At 40.5% G+C, this 21,239-nt stretch overlaps 1 protein-coding gene across 2 annotated transcripts in view; it reads right to left on the bottom strand.

Moving 5' to 3' along the window:
- rhbdl1 (rhomboid, veinlet-like 1 (Drosophila)) overlaps positions 1–21,239 on the bottom strand; it is a 68,327-nt gene extending 47,088 nt beyond the window's left edge. Inside the window, exons 1-2 of one of the 2 annotated variants that reach the window (XM_038301028.1) lie at positions 20,654–21,233; positions 8,192–8,350 (exon numbers count right to left, since the gene is read on the bottom strand). In XM_038301028.1, coding sequence (XP_038156956.1) covers positions 8,192–8,350; positions 20,654–20,692 — 198 coding nt within the window. In that variant the 5' untranslated portion in view covers positions 20,693–21,233. Of the gene's footprint in view, positions 1–8,191; positions 8,351–20,653 lie in introns of both variants that reach the window. The other variant, XM_038301029.1, reaches the window with a different exon arrangement.

Below are 21,239 nucleotides of genomic sequence, written 5' to 3' on the forward strand. Positions count from 1 at the left end.
TACACTATACGATTTTTTGTCCTTTTCGGGCTGATTCTCCAGTCATGTGAGAATTTTTTGATCAGGCTGACTTTCAGCCGGATCGTGTGTCATGCGTCATGTAGTGTACAGGGTGTAACAAGGGTCGATCAGCCTCTCATGATCACCTCCCGATCAGGAATCGTAAGGTCGGAAGGAAATCAAAAATGTTTGAAATTCAGTCGGCCATCTTAAGGTTACACACGAGCGTCGGGTCGCACAGTGTGAGAACATACATTGTGAACTTTTAAACCCTGCGGTTTTGTCGAACAGTTTTACCTGTAGCTGCGTGCAACGATTGAAAATGTCGCACAGTGTGTGCCCGGCTTTCAAGCAACATAAAAGAAAATTATTAAAGTTTGCACATGCATTCAGGAACAAGGATGTTTTGCAAGGTAAGCGTGTTCTTTAGTCAAATGAAACTGTAAATCAAGTTTTTGGACACCATGGCCATTGTTAAAGGTTCACAAACATGTGAACAAAAAAAGCAAAAAGCCCAAGCTGTGCAGTTTGGTGATGGCAGCATCATGATATGGGGATGTTCGGCTGCAAGAGAGACTGGTGCACTTCACAAAATGGATGACAGCGTGAGGAAAGAACATTGTGCAGAGCAACATCTCAAAACATCCAGCAGGGAGTAAAAGTTTGGATATAAAATTGATGAGTGTAAATATGCCTGAGAAATAAGTTTGCACAATTACACCAGGTCTGTCAGAAGGTCTGTTAGAAGCTTGCAGAAGGGAATGCATAAACACTTCTGAATTTGATTAATTTTTTCAAACAGAAATCATTTCAGTTATAATTACTCACCAAAACCAGAAATGGTTTAAATAGAGTTGATATTAAAGGGTGAGAAAATGTTATGTGTCTTTTTCAGTTGTGTATCTAAACATCTTGATCGAGTTTAGTACAAAAAGTACTGAGAAACATAACTTTACCATCCATGAAGTAGAGAGATAAAGCTACAATGGCAGATAGATTAATTAAAGGTGAAATTTTCCCCTCCCTGTGTGAGTTTGGACCATAATTAGAGATCAGTGTTTGACAATTAAGGTGAGAAATCCCATTTCTTTCTTTAATGTCTCAGTGTATCCAGTCGTTTCCCTCCACCAACACTCTCCTCCGAGTGGATTCAGTCTACGCTTGGCTGGGTGACAGCACCTGCTGCTCTCTCCATTCATGTTGCCTCTGTGAAGATTCGTTCCCTGCAGACACAGCTTAGCATTGCTGTCACTCTGCTTCACCTTCTTCCATGTGTGGGACTGCCGTCTCTAAAGCGAGCATTAGCAGCCTTTTGAAGTGACGACAAGAGAGAGACAGCGAACAGAAATAAGGCACACAGGAGCAGCCAAAACACCCAGGAAGGCTTTTAGGGCAACAGAAAGAGAGATGTAGTAAAATAAACAAGTAGGATGACATTGGCTGGGAAACACCTTGGAGGAATGCATCAGTAATATTGGAAGTTCCCTGATGAAGGAATAATTTATCTTAAGGGTAGAAGCACTCAGATAAAGAGAGAATCTCCCTGTAAGGGTGCCTCACTGGGTCAACTCTAGAGCCTGTAATTGGTTTCAAATAGTACTGTTCATCCTATTCTTGGCAGCTGTAGTAACTACTGTACCTCCTGCCTAAGGATTCAATCAATAGTCCTTCATGGGTTAATTAGCAGCACCAAATGGTCAATACCTTACAGCTCAATAATAATTAGAAAAATTCTTTTAAAGTATTCACACCCAAAAACCTATATGAACATCAAATTTAAAGTCATCTAGTTATTAAAAAATTCAAATAAAAATAAAACTGCTATAATTGTTTTCCTTTCCACCTGCTCAGCAGTAAACTAAGTGCAAGACATTTTTATAAAACAAACAATGTCCTTTAATTAAAAAAGGTGAGATCTGTGATTTCCTGTTTGATCTATAATATAAAAAGGGGGTCACATGGGTGTCCTGTTAAAAATGCTGCATTTCTTGGTCCTGCTGGAAGGTGAACCACCTCCTCTGTCTTGTTTACTGCAGTCTCTAACAGGTTTTCTTCTAAGACTGTCCAGGATTGAGCTTCCATCTTGCGGTCAACCCTGACCAGCTTCCCTTATGAAGTAATAAAAATAAATCCCTTAGCATGATGCTGCCACCACCATGTCAGTGGTGATAAATTGAAATACCTTTTTCAGAGTGACGTCTAATTGGTTCTCCTGCACACATAACATTTTGCATGGAGGTTAAAAGGTTCTAGTTTTGTTTTTTTCATTTTGTCATTAGCACCATTTCCCCTAGATGGCTTAATTCAAATTAAAAATAGGATTTCCTGCGGATTTCTTTGCAGATTGTCTTTATTTTCACACCTCTTCCATTTGCAGCTTTGCCAATCAAACCAACAAATTTCCCAGATTTTGCTTAAAATTTCAAATTTTTCTTCACATGCACTGCTCACCGTTCCTGACTACGGCTGAACTTGTGAGTCATCCATCCCCCAAGACCAAAACCCCCTTTCTCCTTTGCCTTCCCTCCCTCTCATGCACTCTCACAGTAAAACCTTAAATCACTGGATCTGAGCTTGTTGATTCCACCCTGACCCAGATACGCAGGTCATTTCTTGCCCAAATCCTTTTAAAATGAGAGTCTCCTCACTATTATTTCCCCCCTCAGTGTTTGTGGCCACAATCTCCCTTCATGGTTTAATCATGCCCACAGTGCAGTCCAGAAAAATAGACCTTCAGTCTTGAACACTTAGGGAAAGTGCATAGGCGTAGCTGTTTGAAATAGCAAAGGTTTCAGTGGAGGATTTGATGCTGACTGGTAGCAACCTTACCTTGACACTTTAAGCACTAGATAGCTTTAAAACCAAACTGTAAAGTTTCTTATCTGAAAAATCATCAGAAAAAAAACACAACTATGTGCAGCTCTAGCTAGGCCTCCTGTTTTTTTTAATCTAAATTTATTAAAGAAATAATACTTTTCAGCAATATGTTTGTGGTCCGACGTACTATGAAGTTTAATGAAAAGTGCATTAAAATCTGGTTGATTTATGATGAGTACTTCGTATTTTACCCTCCATTTTTTAGAAGCTTTTTTTTATTTTGAAAATGCATTTTATAGATGAATGTTTTACTGTGGGTTCATATTTTAAAATACATTAAACTCAACCTCAAGCTGAAAAACTGAATTTATACAATTTTTGCATTGGGTTTGGAGGGTTACACAGCTCCTCTTTTGGACAAACTAGATACCTTAAAGCAAGTAATTAATCATGGTAACCGACTTACAATGCAAAAAAAATTCTTCCGAAATGAAACAACACAAAAAATAATGGCATCAGAAGATCCTGACTGTCGGACTCAAAAGATGACTCTTGGTTCGTAAGATATAAATTAGTTAGACTGAATCCTGTAAAACGTCTGCATGTAGTTCTTCCCTGATAATTAGCTGTTTGTAGAACGCTGCATAGGCGATTGGTTGTTTAATATTCAGAAACACAGCAACACTTTATGCTGTACTAGTGTGGTGTGGAGTGTATGCACAACTCCCCCAGAGACGGTTTAGCAGAGCTTCTCTATCTGCCCTCCAGCTAAAATGATTGAGCATTCTACGGCTAAGATTGCCCTGCAAGGATGATGGATTTAACGTGCACTGATGGGCTGTGCACTTACAGTTGCGTGTAAGTGTACACACAGCAGCAAGTGTAAGATGTTTATTTCTTGCAGAAATAAACACCTGGCAACAATGAGCACCCGTCTTGAGAGAAGCTCTAAAAAATAAAAGAAGCTGAGCAGAGATACACCAACATATCGTGAACCTCAATGTTTTCCACATGGCACAACATGGACTGTATGAGGCCTTAAACCCATTTATTCAAATTTGGGGGAAGTTTGGGAGAATGTGGCCAATTTATTATTTTGTTCCTTTATGGAGAAAATATTTTTCAGACTTTTCAGATTGTTCTAGTTACAATATTTGAACTCAAAGTTAAACACTTACTTAAAATGTCTAATTATTACTAATCAATGGGTTAAAATATATTTAAAAAAAACTGTAGAGTACTTTACTATATTTAATAACAATATCTTATAAATATAAATCTTTTTGTTAAGTTGTGTTCAACAAAATCTCCATGGGAAAAAACACATTTATTTTGTTTATTAAAATACAATTTCTCAAATCTATTTCACAAAATTTGCTTTTTTCATTCACGGATTTACTGAAACTGTATTACTTTACCTCCATTTGCTCTAGTCTGTTTTACAATAGTTTTATTTGATTCCCTTCTGAGTTTTTTTCAGATCTACTTTTCAGTTAAAACATCTAAAATGTCAGTTAAAAACATTTCGATGTTGAGCAGGTTTGGAACATTTCTGCAGAGCTCTGCGGAGAGAACAACTGTTTGATATGTCTGTAATGGGGAAGGAGAGCATGTAGGAGAGAGCTTTTTGTCAGCAGCATGACATGCACGGTACCAAACAGGGATGCAGTTCATTCAATCCTCTTGGCGATGGCTAGGTCCGTCATTTGCTCCACACGCTGTCTAGGTTCAATGTTCGTGGGAAATTTCAACGTTTCGTGAAATGTATCAATGTTTTAATTTTTGAGGAGTTCAACAAGAGGTTATTCACTGAACTCCCAGTCAGACTGAGCACATCGCTTCTGTAGGCAGTCAAAATGAATCCCACTGCAGGGTTTTCATCTGAAAACTTTATAACAAGATTTCCTGGGAATGCTGGAATCAAAATGCAAGAGTATAATGAGCAAATGAGGGGGTTGAGTATACCTAGCCCTGTGGGATACTGATATTGAAGCACTTTACCTATAACTCATTAAAACTAGTTTTTTTGTATCTGGCTGTAAGGTGGTGTTTATTCCCCAATTCATACCTGAGTTTTCTTTGTACTCCTGCTTCTTTCCACAGTCTAAAAACGTACATACGATTATCTGTGGCTTGAAATGTGAGAATTTTTGGTTGTTTGTACTCTGTTTTTTTTTTTTTTTGTTCTGTGATAATTTGGTGATCTGTGCAGGATGTACCTCGCCAAGCACATGCAGGTATACTGTACATGAGTAATAAAGGTGAAAGAAGTTATATAACAATGGAAGAATGGGAATAAATTAGAAGAGGAATAGGGAATAACTCCTGGAAGTACTGATATTTTCCTGTCACCTTTATTTCTTTTACCATACTTATCCTAATCTTAATATCAACTTAATATCATGAAATGCATTCCTCATCCGTCTTTGATATGTTTTTCTTAAAAAGGAAAGAATAAATGCATTTTGAGTTTAGAATCAAACTCATCCAAACTTTTTATTTTAAACCAAGGACCTGAAGATCTAACGGAGGAAGAAACGCTCTGCTTCCTGTCATCCCAGAGGAGAGAGACCTTTCAGAGCACTGGATTCACATCAATGTTTGAATATTCCCTAAATTACTCAGCAAATCGGCTCTGGCGGTGCTCATGTGTATGAATGAGAGGCTGTTTGCATTTCATGCAATCTCTGTGAAATGTGGGTGACTGAAGCGGTGACTGTGGGGAAGTGGGTGGGTGGCAGCAGCATTAATTACTTATAGACCTCCTGAAAGTGTTTGTGTGTATGCTAATTGCCTGCATGTGCAGAGCAGCGCAAGTATGTTCTCTCACATGTGTCAATCGGATAAATCTTTAAAAATCAGTCCGGGGGGTCGATATCAGCATAAGGCTGGGCTTCTCAAATTAGCTCAGATTACTCCCTGCTATTACCAATGCTGTGCTAATCGAAGGCAATTTGCATTTTGGCTGATGAGCAATTTTAAAAGCGTCGCCCTGATGTTGATGGAAGGGAGGCCAAAAGGAGCTGGGGAGAAGCAGCTGTGGGTGCACTATTAAAAATGGAGGCATGTGATGTTGCATGACGAATGAGATGGATAAAAGCTGACTTAAGAGCAAAGGGAGGAGAGAGGTGAGGACTGTTGTCGCTGTGGGAGCAGTTTTGGTACAGTTGTTTCCCTATAGGACCAACAAACTTCAGAAATGGGGCCTGCAGTAAACTTTGTGGCCTCGTGTGGCTTTCATTGCAAAACAGAAAAAAATTATGAAATAAGAAAAGAGAGGCAGGGGGGAGAAAGTTCAGGGGAAAGAAGAAATTAGCTTAGAAAAAAAAGGGAAAAATGCAAATAAATCCCTGGGGTGAGTTTATTGCAGTGGCATCTCTCTCACAGTGGCAGGGGGGTTAAAGAGGGTGCTCAGATCTGTGCAGCTCTGAAAAATCTCCAATTTGCTCAGGAATTTATAACTGATGCAGGACAGTGTTTGAGCAAATCTACCAGTTATTTGATGCTCAGATTAACGCTGTCCACCTAAAGTGATTGTAAATCAAGGACAATATTAATAAGAGAGGCAGCCATGGCACGTATTTTAACTCTGGAGGAGCTTAAAGGAATAGTACACCCAAAACATGATTAGCCTTCATTTTCTACTCACCTCCATGCTGAACAACACTCTGGAGTACTTTTTTGATATCTCAAATGCATCTGGAGATCTGGGAGGCTTCTTGCTGTCTGCTGACATTCAAATAATGGAGGTCTATGGCGCCCGAGACAGAAAGGTCCACAAAAGTCCACAAAAACTTGTCAATATTCCTCCATACTGCTCGTCCAATGTAATCCAAGTGTCCTGAGTGGGTAGCATCCAGAATTTACTCGAAACGAAGTCATTTAGAACGTTTTAGAGCCTAAACAGTAGTGTATAGGATTTCCTAATAGCGCCCCCATGCGCGCTCACGATTCTACGGAAGCCGGCAGACCAAACCAGCGCATTCAGCTCGGCAAAGAACTCATGCTCTTCCTCAACACTGAAGTCCTCAGACATTTTTCTTTCGTTGTTTCTTTCTTTGCACAGGTAAACAGAACATTTCTTCTTCTACGCTTGCATTATCGGCAGACCAGACGCTGAATGCGCACTTCCTTCCGGTTTGGTCTGCCGGCTTCCGTAGAATCGTGAGCGCGCATGGGGGCGCTATTAGGAAATCCTATACACTACTGTTTATGCTCTAAAAACATTCTAAATGACTTCGTTTCGAGTAAATTCTGGATGCTACCCACTCAGGACACTTGGAATACATTGGACGACCAGTATGGAGGAATATTGACACGTTTTTGTGGACTTTTATGGACCTTTCTGTCTCGGGTGCCATGGACCTCCATTATTTGAATGTCAGCAGTCAGCAAGAAGCCTCCCAGATCTCCAGATGCATTTGAGATATCAAAAAAGTACTCCAGAGTGTTGTTCAGCATGGAGGTGAGTAGAAAATGAAGGCTAATCATGTTTTGGTTGTACTATTCCTTTAAGAAATCCACAACTCGGGTGTTGCACAAAATGAATTTAGTAGTAAAAATTTGTAAAGTTGTAAAAATCATAGTGATATTGGAACCAAGTTGAGAGAGATAAATACAGGCAATTCAAAGCAAAACTCTGTTACAGGGTGAAGAAGAAAAGTGACTGGGGTGGAGATCCACCTTGCAGCAGGGGGATCATCATTAACACACAGCCAGAGATACGAAGGAAAGAATTGTCTAGTCAAAGTTCAGACCTAATTTTAATTCTGAATTTGAGGTTTTACATTACTGTTATGTCCCACGGCACGTAGTCTTACTTAGTTTGTGCAAATTTTTAAGTTCGTTTTGCAAATGTGGTACATTCCAAAAACTGTTAACTAATTTTAGAGCAAAAGGGGGGCTGGCTATGAACTTATGTCACACATTTTGAAAATTTTAATGCAAAAAAAAACATCCCTTTACTTTATTTATTCCAAATCCTGCAACAGCAAGGAAATTGTACATGCCCTATCCTCTAATCCAGTTGTTATAAGACACAGAACAGTGTGGAGTTGTCCAAATACAGCGCTACAGTATTTGACACAGGCTGAAGTAGGTGTTTTGCTCTGCAACACTTGAGAGGTTAAGCGTCTGGATTTACCGATACATTAACTGCTGAGATTGATCCTCCATTGCAGGGACGACAGCCTAAATGATCCCATCAATTTTTTGCCACAGCAGAGCTTGCTGGCCCCGACTGAATCAATTCAGTAACCTTTTCTGAAATCAAAAGGCGTTGAAAGTTGTGCGCGGCAGCAGCTCGAGAGGTTTTTTTCTTTGTAAAAGAATGACCGGTGTGTTTGCCTGTGTTCCTGCACACTTTCCCACTCACCAGCTCGATGAGCTCCTGGTAGCACACCTGTCCCTCCTCATTGCTGTGGACGAGTGCTAACAGCATGTCCAGTTTGGACGGGTCAAGCTGCAGTTCATGGTGCTCCACCAAGCTGGTGAAGTTCTCCACTGGGATGAAACCGGTGTTCTCTGGGTCCAACTGCAGAGAAAATATGTATAATTTAGCTACTGCAGCATTAAAACTTAGTCATGCTTGATATCGTCTCTTCTTTCTTTAACAAAAAGCTCTAGTCAGTTTATTACAGGCTCCCGTTAGAAGGCGATTAGTAAAAGACACCTGAGACGTCTAACAGAATAGGAGCTGTGACATGAGTATTAATTACTGTGGGATAAATTCATGTTTCCCAAGAAATATAGAAACAGAAGATCAGTCAGGCTGGGTGCTTGATGTTGGAAGGGGTAAAATCATAAAGACAGGTGTGCACTAACACAGCAACCTACAGTTTTCCCAGAGAACCCCCCCCTCCCCCGGATCAAACGAGAAGGTCTTTGTTTCTGATATGACGCATCATGTGCCTGCTTGGTTTCAGCTGCAGCTCGTTTTTCACTGAGGACCCCAAACACACGAGCTGTTCCTGCTGACTCCTTGTTATTGATCTGAGAAGCAGAGCGTCATAAAAATGATTGAGAGCTGCTCTCTAAATCAGAACTACTAGGTTAGAGAAATGGTCTCTTTTGCATGAAGAGAGATGCATTAATTAATCAGCTGGTTGAAAAAAAATATTCCCTTGATTGGCTCAATCTGAGGATCAGCAGGTTAAATATTAGAAAACAGAATGAAAGAAAAAGCATTAAAACATTTTATGCATTCATAAATGCAAAAAAGCTGAGATTTTTCGCAAAAATAAATTTTCCTTCGTTCTATGTTGAATTCAGATTTAAGTCCTCAGAGACCCAGTGTGTCAGGATGGCAGATGGAGTCAGTATGGAAGGTGCGGCACACAGTGGGCAGGTTTAAAATTTTTAATAGCACAAAAAAAACAAAAAAAAAACCAGAACAATTTCTAAAATTTCTACTAGACAGAAAAACTGATCCTGGATTTCCATCACAGAAGTCAACATTGTTTTTTTATTATACAAAAAAGCAGATTTTATTGGTAACATTGTTTAAATCTTACACCCATCAGCTTTTCATCCCTTCCAACCTAAACGGCTCTAGGTTCAAGAACCAAATCTGATCCTAAAATTTACTAGCTTCAGTTTTGCAAAGTTTATCTATAATAAAGTGCCTACCAGCATGTTACATAACATGCACACACTTTAAGAGAGACAGTACATGCAAAAGCTATTGACATCTCAAAATTGTGACGCAAAAGTTGATGAATGAATCTTCTGGAAGTTTGCATGTTTCCAAATAATGCAAAAAAAAAAAATAAAAATCAGTGCTACTGTGCATCCAGTATTCCTGATAAAGGTAGCACAACAAGTTCAGACAGCAGCTTCCTCACTGATGTCTGCACAGAGCATGTACAAAAATCTGCATGTTTCTTGAAAAAGCCTGATTTGTGCAACTCCAGGATCTATAGTTCTTTTTTGTAACATGATATTCATGCAGTGGCTTACTCTACATATTGTGTCAGTTTCTTCCCCCTTTCCTGTCCTAAATACAATTCAGAAGCTCTTCATCGATGCTCTAATTTCTTCTGCCAACTCTGCTTAGTACAGCATTAGTTAAAATGTGCTTAAGGGCAAACTAAGGATGTAACAAAGAGACTGCACAGGAGGAGTAATTGCTTCTTCTCATTTCAACAATTCCTGAAAGCAAGCGGCTTCCTTAGGCTTTGGTTAGTAAACTGGCAGCATACTGTTGCTCCTGGGTGAATCCAGCTTTCTGATGTAGCTTTAAAGCGAAGCCATTCTTGTTGGATGATCAACGGTTATGACATAGGGTGAAATCCCATCTGGTCTCACGTTGCTACTAACACAGTTGTCCCTGACATAGTCTGACAAGATAGCTGCATGAGAAGGACGGCATTAAGCTGTGCTGCACATCGTCCGGCTGAGCGGCACGAGGCCCAGAGCCTGAAGCTCCAGTGATCACACAAGGAGCCAAGATCAATCAGGAAGTCCCTTTGTGTGACTCAATGTGTTTGTGCATTGCTTCCTTTAGATATTTTTAGGGATAGTTTTGCATGTTTTTCAAACATGTATGTTCTAGAATTGGCTGAAAATAAAAAATATTTCTAGGCAATGAAACTGCATAAAAACTACACCTGCAAAAATATTCTCAAAAATTAAGGAAATAGCAAAAACTGCATGTCAAATGTCGGAATGAGATTCCTGGTTCATCTAGTTGATCTCTCCTGTTACATTTCCCTATTTTTTTGCATTTGTCTCCCCTCCAATCTCCACTTCAGATACATGACCTGTTACTTTATGTTGTTTCCTTTTTTTATATTGAATATCAGATATTACAGTTACTCCTAGAGACAGAAATGGCTGAAATCGACAGAAATTCCAGAAATACGTATTTGACAGATGCTGAAGCACATGTCAAACATAGATCATTAACATTTTAAGGAGTCAGTTACTACAGACCTTCAAACCCAAAGAGCCCTTTGGATAAACCTAAGAGGTTTGTATGAAGTTTAATGGTAGAGAATGGGTATCAACAACAAGCTGCACCCAAGCCATGTTCTCAGGAGTGACAAATCATGTCTTTTTTTTATATGGTGCATCACTGTACATAGTAAATATGCTATATTAAACATGGCTTTAGTGCAGAAGCCTTTGAGTTGTCAATATACCATGAATATGGACAATGCCTGGCACCAAATTCTGTTTCTAAATCTCTTGGCACCATTTCATATAGACATAGATGGTTGAGTTGGATTTGGAGTCCTAAGTTCGATTGGAGAGAAAACCTTTGGGATGAACAATATCATCTAACATCAGTGTCTGACCTCAGAAATGCTCTTCTGGTCAAAGATCCTATATTCACCCAGAGCCAAGAGCTGTATGAGAGCTAAGTCAGGCTTAGTTATCTGAGTCTGGCCTATTTTTTTTTATTTTCATTACCCAAACTGAGCCTGGTCAGGACCTGGTTGAGAGCTGACCAAGTTCTTTGTGACTTTGTGGTTGAATCAGGCATCAGGGGACAGATTAAGTGACAGAAAGGGTATTAGTACTGTAATTTGGCCAAAATGCATGGCGCCATCACAAATAGCAACAAGTTATAAACTGCATATCACAAAATGAATTCCATGCAATAAAATATAATCCGCTTTTTCATAGTTTTTTTACAGGAGCAAATACACTCACTGGCCACTCTATTAGCTACACCGTGCTAATACTGAATTGGACCCCATTTGCATACTTAACAGTCCTAATCCTTCATTGCGTCGAATCAACAAGGTAATGGAAACACTCTCTGAGAGTTTGGTTCATATTAAGATGATAGCATCACACAAATGCTGTAGATTTGTTGGCTGTGCCTCCATGATGCAAATCTTTAACTCCAACAGATCCCAAAGCTGATCTCTATTGGATTGAGATCTGGTGATTGTGACCGTTTGAGTTCAGCAAACTTATCGTTTTTCAAGAAGTCTGGGATGATTGGTACTTTATTACATGACATTATCTTACTGGATTGTATCAGTGTGGTCATAAAGGGATGGATGGTCAGCAGAAATACTGAGGTATTCTGAGGTATTGACACTATGCTCAATTAGTACTAAGGGACAAACGTGTGTCAAGGAAAAACTCCCCCTCACCATTTCACCACATGCAGCCTGGACCGTTAATGAAAGGCAGGATGGATCCATGCTTTCATGCTGTAGACACAAAATTCTGACCCTACGATCCGAATGTCGCAGCAAAAATCGAGACTCATCAGACCAGCCAATATTTTCCAATCTTCTACTGTCTAATTTGGTGAGCCTGTGCGAATTATAGCCTCAGTTTCCTGTTCTTAGCTGACAGCTACTATTGCTGCTTAGGATGGACGGCTTGTTGAAGTCTATGGATTAAGAACAGACTCTGACTCAAAGTCAGTGAAGGCAGATGAGGAAATTTTTTTAACCAAAATAAATGATAAGGGGTGAAAATCGTTCCTCTGGTGATTTCGCTTCAACTTTTTCTTCACTTTATGTTCTTTAAATCGGAAAATGTAAACAATTCTTGAGAAGTCACAGAAAAAATCCACTGCATATTTCCTGACAAAAAATCTTAACATTATTTTGGAATCTTAATACAGCCTAAAGTGCACATAAAGCCAAAGTAGTGGGTGAAATAGAACTGAGGTGGCAAAAAGCCCAAGGCTATTTTTAGATAATCCCTCTTTTACTCCAAGCTCTGTCAGTATTTGCTTAAAGAGGTCCCTGTTTTCCCCTCAGGGGAGCTGAGCAGCACGGCTCAGATATCTGCAGTGTGTTTAATACATGGCAGGCAACATGTGGGGAAAACGAGGCGAGAGGAGGCAGAAAATGGAGATGGGAAAAAAAGAGACAAAAATATAAGAAAATGGGTGTGGGAGGTTGGTGTGTTGATGAAAGAAATGAAAAAGGATAGCACTGGAGAAGATGGAGGAGAGGGTTGGGAACATGAGGGAAGAGGAAGAAAATGCCTCGCCGCTGATTCATATAAGGCTTGAACATTGGGCAGTGAATCCTCTTCTTCCCCTTTCTTATAAGTGGGCTGTGACACACTCCAGTGCTCTGGGTGCACTTCTCACAGGAGAAAAGGATCAGATTGTAGTATGCTCCTGGCTCTGTCCTGACCGGGGAAGTCTGACTACTGTCAGCCTCCATGTGTCAGTGTATCACTGCTCCTGCACACTCACACACACACACCTGCTTGACCTGGAGCTGCCATGCTGATCCTGCTGTTTACCCAGAGGACATCGTCTGTAGAAGGATACAAGGGGGTAAGGGATTGCTTCATGTAGCCAATTAGGATCGTCAATTACCGAGGTGATGAACATAGATGAATTAGAGCTGGCATGGGGCTCTTTTTTGACAGAGTGAAGCAAAGCAACATGAGGAAGAGGAGCAGGAAGAAGCTGGGGAAAAGCATTGAGAGGGAATGTTATTGAAGCAATCCAACACCGGTGAGGGCGACACTTTGACAAGCTCCATGTGTTGCTATGGTTACGGGTCGCCTGTATGTCACTCCCCTCCTTGCATTTCCTAATTTTTCTCTGACATATTGGCATTCCAGGGGAGAAAGCAAAGAAGTGAAGGCTTTCTCACATTAAGAGGAAAAGAAGAAAAAAAAATTCACGACGGGGGGAAACGGGAAGAGACGGTGTCGGGGGATTCAGATGTACGTGACGAGGTTGTGGGAGACCACCAAAGGAAGGAGGAGAACAAAGAAAGAGATGGAAAGGAGACAGGAGAATATATGTGGACTGCTGAGTGCAGAGAAAACTTAAAGGATGTCTGTTACATTCAAAACTGAGCTTGAATCAACAGCAGACTTATCAAATGTTCACAGGAGCTCATGAATGAAACCTGAGCTGCACAGACGAACCACAACCATTAAAAAAACATACTGCAAATGGGTCAACACACAGGGTGGACGGTGACCTCTGCAATAACACAGTGGCCTCGTTATTCAGAGCAGGACAAAATAGCAAAAACACTGCAGGTGGGTGACAAGTTAATGCCTTAATGCGGGAGATGCTTGAATATTTTGTGCCCTCCGCAGGGCACAACAGGGTCTCTGACTCATAATCACAGAGCATGTTCTGCATGTGGCTCCTTAACAGGATGTCGAAACAGCTTCCTCACCTTATCTGGGATAAAACCAAGCAGGTTAAAATATAAAAAAAATAAATAAATAAATAAAACACACAATAAAATGCTCCTTTTTTCAAAGAACACAAAGGCAACCGGGAGGCAGGATTTAAAGACAGCAAGAGTGTTTTTCACTGCTTAACATGAATATGTCACAAACACTAAGACTCCCAAGACAGGATATAAATAAGTCTGATAAGAACTGAAGCAGACACAAAGAGATGTTCCCTCAGCTAATTATGGCAAACTTTAGAGGCTGACTGCAATCAGCTGTCATTTTATCTGCAGTGTTGCGAGGAGCAAATGTGTGAGCTCACAAAGGCCAGAAATACCCTGTGCTCAGCACAGAATCCTCAAAGAGCGCAAACAAAAAACTCAGTCATGTTTCCACTGGTGCATTCTCTCTGCCTCTCTCTTTCATGTGTTCCAGCTTCCTCGATTCACAAGGATATTCCTGCAAGGACATTCCTCCTTAAAACCTGCAGCGCAGATATGAAACAACTGTTTGCTCTGGGGTTTACTGCCTTTAACACAATATATGTTTAAACATAAAATAGTATCAAGATGAAATCCCAGCCTTGTCTGCCTTACTTAAACCTGGTTCCACTCAGGTCAAACACGCAGAAAATAAACAGCTAAACTGCCTCCTCTGTATTCAGTTTAGTTGCACAAACTCCTGCATTTAACCCATTCATTTGTTTGAGGTGTGTTGAAGAGCGAAACATGTACAAGCTTCACTACAAGAGTTTTTAATACTTGTGATTTTAACCTTTCAGAAATAATCCTAAAGGTAAAATATTCCTATAACAAAAAGGACACTCTTCTCTACCCGGAAGTTGATGTGTCATAATTTTAAAGCAGGAGATGACTTAATGTTCTCAAATGTGTCAGAAGGTCACCAGTCCTCCAGCAGATGTTGGTAAATATAATCTGTATTTCTTATGAGGGACAAAAATGTCAAATACAACACAAAAAAACGGAATGAAAAATATGACAAAACTACTTATTCTCTTACTTTTTTTGCATGATTAGAACAACTGATGACCTTAAACAAAATACTCTAATATGCATTGAGCTAAATTCTATATGATTTGTCTTTTGAAAGATAATTAAATGAAGTCATTTGGAAATGAAATCATTAACTTTTGCATTTTTTTATCTTATATTTGAAATTTTTTATATTAACGATACGATTCTGTAACATTTCAATGGTTTTGTACCATTAGACTTATTTTTAAAATGATTAAACTTGCAACAGCAGCTCCAAGTCCTTTTGTAACCCAGTGTCCTGCTGAAATATCTCAGTATTTGAAGCATATAAGGATTTCAAAGAGGCTCTAATGCAGCAGTGAGATTTGTCTGCAACCCCCTGCCCCCAAACAACAATACACCAAAAATAGCAACAAGATAAGATAACGGGAGAACTTACATCTGAAGAAATTGAATTTAAGTAAACTTAATGGAAAAAAGTTTGTTTTTTCCATTAAGGAAATCTAAGGAAATTGAGGGTTTTAGATAGTGGCACACTGTTTCACCAAGCTTTTTAACACTGACCCTATTTACCTGTAGTTATATATGGAAAAATCATGCATTGTCTCTTTCCTGACAAAAAAAAGCCAAATTAGTAAGTGATTGTCAACATACAACAGATAAAGGTAAAATATACACTCGCCGGCCGCTTTATTAGGTACCCCATGCTAGTAACGGGTTGGACCCCCTTTTGCCTTCAGAACTGCCTCAATTCTTCGTGGCATAGATTCAACAAGGTGCTGGAAGCATTCCTCAGGGAGTTTGGTTCATATTGACATGATGGCATCACACAGTTGCCACAGATTTGTCGGCTGCACATCCATGATGTGAATCTTCCGTTCCACCACATCCCAAAGATGCTCTATTGGATTGAGATCTGGTGACTGTGGAGGCCATTTGAGTACAGTGAACTCATTGTCATGTTCAAGAAACCAGTCTGAGATGATTCCAGCTTTATGACATGGTGCATTATCCTGCTGAAAGTAGCCATCAGAAGTTGGGTACATTGTGGTCATAAAGGGATGGACATGGTCAGCAACAATACTCAGGTAGGCTGTGGCATTGCAACGATGCTCAATTGGTACCAAGGGGCCCAAAGAGTGCCAAGAAAATATTCCCAACACCATGACACCACCACCACCAGCCTGAACCATTGATACAAGGCAGGATGGATCCATGCTTTCATGTTGTAGAAGCCAAATTCTGACCCTACCATCCGAATGTCGCAGCAGAAATCGAGACTCATCAGACCAGGCAACGTTTTTCCAATCTTCTATTGTCCAATTTTGATGAGCTTGTGCAAATTGTAGCCTCAGTTTCCTGTTCTTAGCTGAAAGGAGTGGCACCCGGTGTGGTCTTCTGCTGCTGTAGCCCATCTGCCTCAAAGTTCGATGTACTGTGCGTTCAGAGATGCTCTTCTGCCCACCTTGGTTGTAACGGGTGGTTATTTGAGTCACTGTTGCCCTTCTATCAGCTCGAACCAGCCTGGCCATTCTCCTCTGACCTCTGGCATCAACAAGGCATTTCCGCCCCCAGAACTGCCGCTCACTGGATGTTTTTTCTTTTTCGGACCATTCTCTGTAAACCCTAGAGATGGTTGTGCGTGAAAATCCCAGTAGATCAGCAGTTTCTGAAATACTCAGACCAGCCCTTCTGGCACCAACAATCATGCCACGTTCAAAGTCACTCAAATCACCTTTCTTCCCCATACTGATGCTCGGTTTGAACTGCAGGAGATTGTCTTGACCATGTCTACATGCCTAAATGCACTGAGTTGCCACCATGTGATTGGCTGCTTAGAAATTAAGTGTTAACGAGCAGTTGGACATGTGTACCTAATAAAGTGACCGGTGAGTGTATATATAGTTATTATGCAAAGTAGTAATATCACACTGCAAAAACCATCTAGAAATAAGTAAAAAATATCTTAAATTAAGTGTATTTACCCTTAATTTAAGCAGATAAATAAGATGATTTGCCAATGGAATGAGTATTTTTACTCTTAAAATTAGATAATTAGTTAATATGCACTTGAAATAAGACAAAGCACATTTTTTTTCCTATTTTAAATGTAAATTGTCTAGTTCCATTGGCAAAGTATTCCACTTAACTCCTCATTTTAAGAAAACATTTGCTTAATTCAAGCAAAGATTACTCATTTAGATTTCCATTTTTTGCAGTGCAGCAAAAAGTGTAATTTTTTTAGACGGGTTAAGTATTTTATTGATGCTACTATTGGTTTATAGGGCATTGATACTGAATAACTACATAACATTTTCTATAGTTCACAGCACCACATTATTTAAATGCAGTGTAGGAAAAAGAATCTATATGATATTTTTGCAAGAGCTGTTCAATCATATTGCTGTTTTTTAAAAGAAATTGTTTGTTTGTGTTAAGGGTAAATATATGACTCATATTGGACCTTTTTTCTACACTAAATGCGCCTAAAATCTCAATTAGGAGGTCAACCAAACAGCTGACCTCAAGGTCTTCTGGATTTGCTGGCAGGCTTATGGGGAATGTTGGTTTTGTGAAAAGGTCTCAGTGAAAATCAAATAAAAATGTGCAGGGCGCAGCTGTGAGAAAACAATCTAAACCTTTTCGATGAGGAAAATGTGTCAAAGGTTCAGACAGGCAGCTTATTTTTGATCCAAAGTCTGCTGACCAATTTCTTTTCTTTTGGTCAAATTAAAAAGACCCTTTTCCAAATCAAAAGCCACCACATAGAACCCCATAAACGGAAGAAAAAACGTCTGCAGTCAGCCTGAGAGATTGATTAGGCTCAAACCTGAGCTTAATAGGACTGTGGTCTGCTCAGCTGTGCTTCTACAACCTGTCTGTATGAACATCCTGGCATAAGCAAAATACAGCCGCCGATCAATAACACAAGTAGCTGTTTACAACCTGGAAATAACAGCTCCGCGTTCAGCGCAAGGCTCTGCCCAACATCCCAAGTGATACTGACACAGATGAGTCAGACTGACTGAAGCAACATGTTCTACATGTGCTATGAAGAAGGAGAGGAAATGGATCCAAATCTGCTCCGCAGATTTAAAGTGTCCCCAGAAAGCATCTTCTCAAACCGAGCCAACCCTGATTTAATGAAAAAACACACAGATGGGAATAATGCTGCTGTACCCACATAGAGCTGCAGTCCCTTGGGAGTGCACAGCATGTTGCTGACGGGTCTCTCAGAACCTCTACACCCCCACAGCCGCCCAATCAATTTCTCCCTCCATGACAAAATGACCCGCCCAATAAATCTGCCAATCTGCCCAAACCCCAACAGGCCAGTTCATTATCCGAACCAAGAGGCACACGACAAAAACACCCACACCCACAGAGGTAGCTGCACTGTTTTCCAGAGTCTCTACCTAAAAATAAATCCACTTTGGGTCGAGTCTTTCCCGCAATCCATCTTGGTTTGTTAATTCTGGACGTGAAAGACCAAAGCTAAATTTGACTTGGGAATTAAAGTGGCAGTTTTGGCAGGAAGTTCCCTCAAAACCAGATGTCAAAGGGAGTCATTTTCACCAGCCTGAATGTGGTGAAGAAAAAAAAACTGGGTTTGGAATGGGTAAGAGTCTTAAAAAACAGAGAGAAGGAAGAGGCCACAGAAGATTTTATATTTAAAACACAATCTAAATAAAAACAGAAACCTAGAATAAGAGAAGGATTTCATCACAGTGATAACCATGTCAATTTGAATAGGTAAGAAAAGGAAATGCACTGGGTAAGAATAAGAAATCCATCCGTCTGTCCGTCCATCCATTCATCCATCCATCCATGCATCCATCTATTCACCATCCATCTATCCATCCATCCACTGATTCACCGTCATCCATCCGTCCATCCATCCATCCATCCATCCATCTATCCATCCATCCACTGATTCACCGTCATCCATCCGTCCATCCATCCATCCATCCATCCATCTATCCATCCATCCACTGATTCACCGTCATCCATCCGTCCATCCATCCATCGCCCATCAATTCATCCATCCATTCGTCCGTCCATCCATCCATCCATCTATCGTCCATCAATTCATCCATCAGTTCGTCCATCCATCCATCCATCCATCCATCCATCCATCCATCTATCCATCGTCCATCAATTCATCCATCCATCCATCCATCCATCCATCTATCCATCGTCCATCAATTCATCCATCCATCCATCCATCCATCCATCTATCGTCCATCAATTCATCCATCCATCCGTTCGTCCATCCATCCATTCATCCATCCATCCATCCATCCATCCATCCATCCATCCATCTATCCATCGTCCATCAATTCATCCATCCATCCTTCCATCCATCCATCCATCCATCCATCCATCCATCCATTGATTCACCATCATCCATCCATCGTCCATCAATTCATCCATCCATCCATCCATCCATCCATCCATCCATCCATCCATCCATCCATCCATCCATCCATCCATCCATCCATCAATGCAGGGGTGTTCAACTGCTCTGTCCAGGAACTTTTTCAGATCCACAGCACAAAATATTTTTCCTGACTCCTACCATCACAATTAACTTTTTAAAGAGCAGCCATCAAGGAAAGCATACAACCACATGAACAGACGACCACCAGACTGCAATACAGCTTCCTGCCTGAAGCTGTGAAGTCTGTTCAGTTTCAACATCTTTACCTTTTGGACATGATCAAGGATTGCAAATCATTTCTAGCTTTTTTTCAGCTTTTTTTTTTCAAATAAACCAAAAAAAATAATGCAGTTTTAATGCTTTTTTTTTGGTATTTTAACTTAATCTAGTTTAGGAGGCATGATCCTACAATGTGAATTTAAAGAGCCCAACAGAAAGCAGTGGAGATTTGAAAATACATTTGTGCATTGTGTGCATTCAGTCAGGAAGTCAAAAAGAAAAACACTGATAAGTAAATGTTGAAATCCAGGTTCAATTGAAAACTGCCCCAAAAATGTGCATTATTTCAAAACCAAGGTACTTATTAAGGAGTGTTGTTTAATTTTACTTTTAGAAATGGGATAAGTAGATAACTGCAGAAGAATTAAACATTATCCCAACCTGGAAATGGTCAAAAGCAAATTCCAGACTATAACAACCTTTGGTGGATTTAAACCAAATGAAGATACCATGGACTGCAAGTCTGACATTAACTGATAGATTTTAAGATCACAGTGCTTTAAAATTAAAATTTTATGTTAAGGCTATTCTGCTTACATTTTAATATACTGCTTTCATTATTTATATTTATTTTTATTTAGGGAATTTTCTTGTGTAAAGCTTTTTCACTATTTGATTTCCATTAAAAATTATTTTGCTGATACATGACTAGTGCTTCAAATGTAGATGAAGCAGTTTTATCTGACCAAGAATAATTTAATTTCAACCTCTAAATCTCCCCGTTGTAAATGCCCTCCTGTTACAATTATCCTTCATTTTCACCAGTTAAATAAAATCAGGCATGGTGGCCCCCTCCTGCTGGGGCTCCTGATCTGACCTTCTGTTCCCCAGAGCCAACATGGCTCCAAGTTGCTCCCCTTCATCTCATTCAGCTACAGCAAACACATCCTACCATCAGCTCTCACCACATCCTCCACGTCTCCATCCTTGGGTAGACAGAGAGGTGACCAGGAGACTGTGTAACCATAGAAACCTCCGCCGCGCGCTGCATGCTTACCTGCTCTTGTATGAGCTGAAACAGGGAGCTTCTATCCATATACTGGCCAGGGAGGTGAGAGGAGCCGCCGAGGACAAGGGCATAGGGAGGAGCGAGAGGAGAGGAGAGTCGAGGTGGCGTTGATGAGGAAAGGATGAGATGGAGGGAGATGTAGTTTGGTAGCAGCTGGTGCCTAAATAGTGGCGTCAGGCCGCTTCAGTGCTGCTGATGACGGTGAAAGCCTGGTGAGCTAAACCTCTGAGGGTTTTCTTTCAGATGGTGGATAAATCGATGCTGCTGAGGTGTGCGTAGCTGGTGAGAATGGGCCGTGGGTCTGCTCTGTGTCAGTGTGTCGTGGCGCGGCGGTATACTCCAGCTCCAGAAAGACGACAGGCAGCCAGGCACGCAGGCAAAGGCAAAGGCAAGGCAGATCCAGCAGCACTCATTCACTCTGCTCCTCCGCCTCCTCGCTCTCCTCTATCCCATTGCACTGACTGCTACGTCTCTCGCTCTCCTCTCTCCTGATACACACACTGCACCGCCTGCATACCGATGAAGCAGGGGGAGGGAGGTGGTCTTATTCTTCCAATTGTAGGAAGGGAAGGAG

Source organism: Cyprinodon tularosa, unplaced genomic scaffold (assembly GCF_016077235.1).
Source record: "Cyprinodon tularosa strain WSP-4 unplaced genomic scaffold, ASM1607723v1 ctg46, whole genome shotgun sequence".
NCBI classification, from domain to species: domain Eukaryota; kingdom Metazoa; phylum Chordata; class Actinopteri; order Cyprinodontiformes; family Cyprinodontidae; genus Cyprinodon; species Cyprinodon tularosa.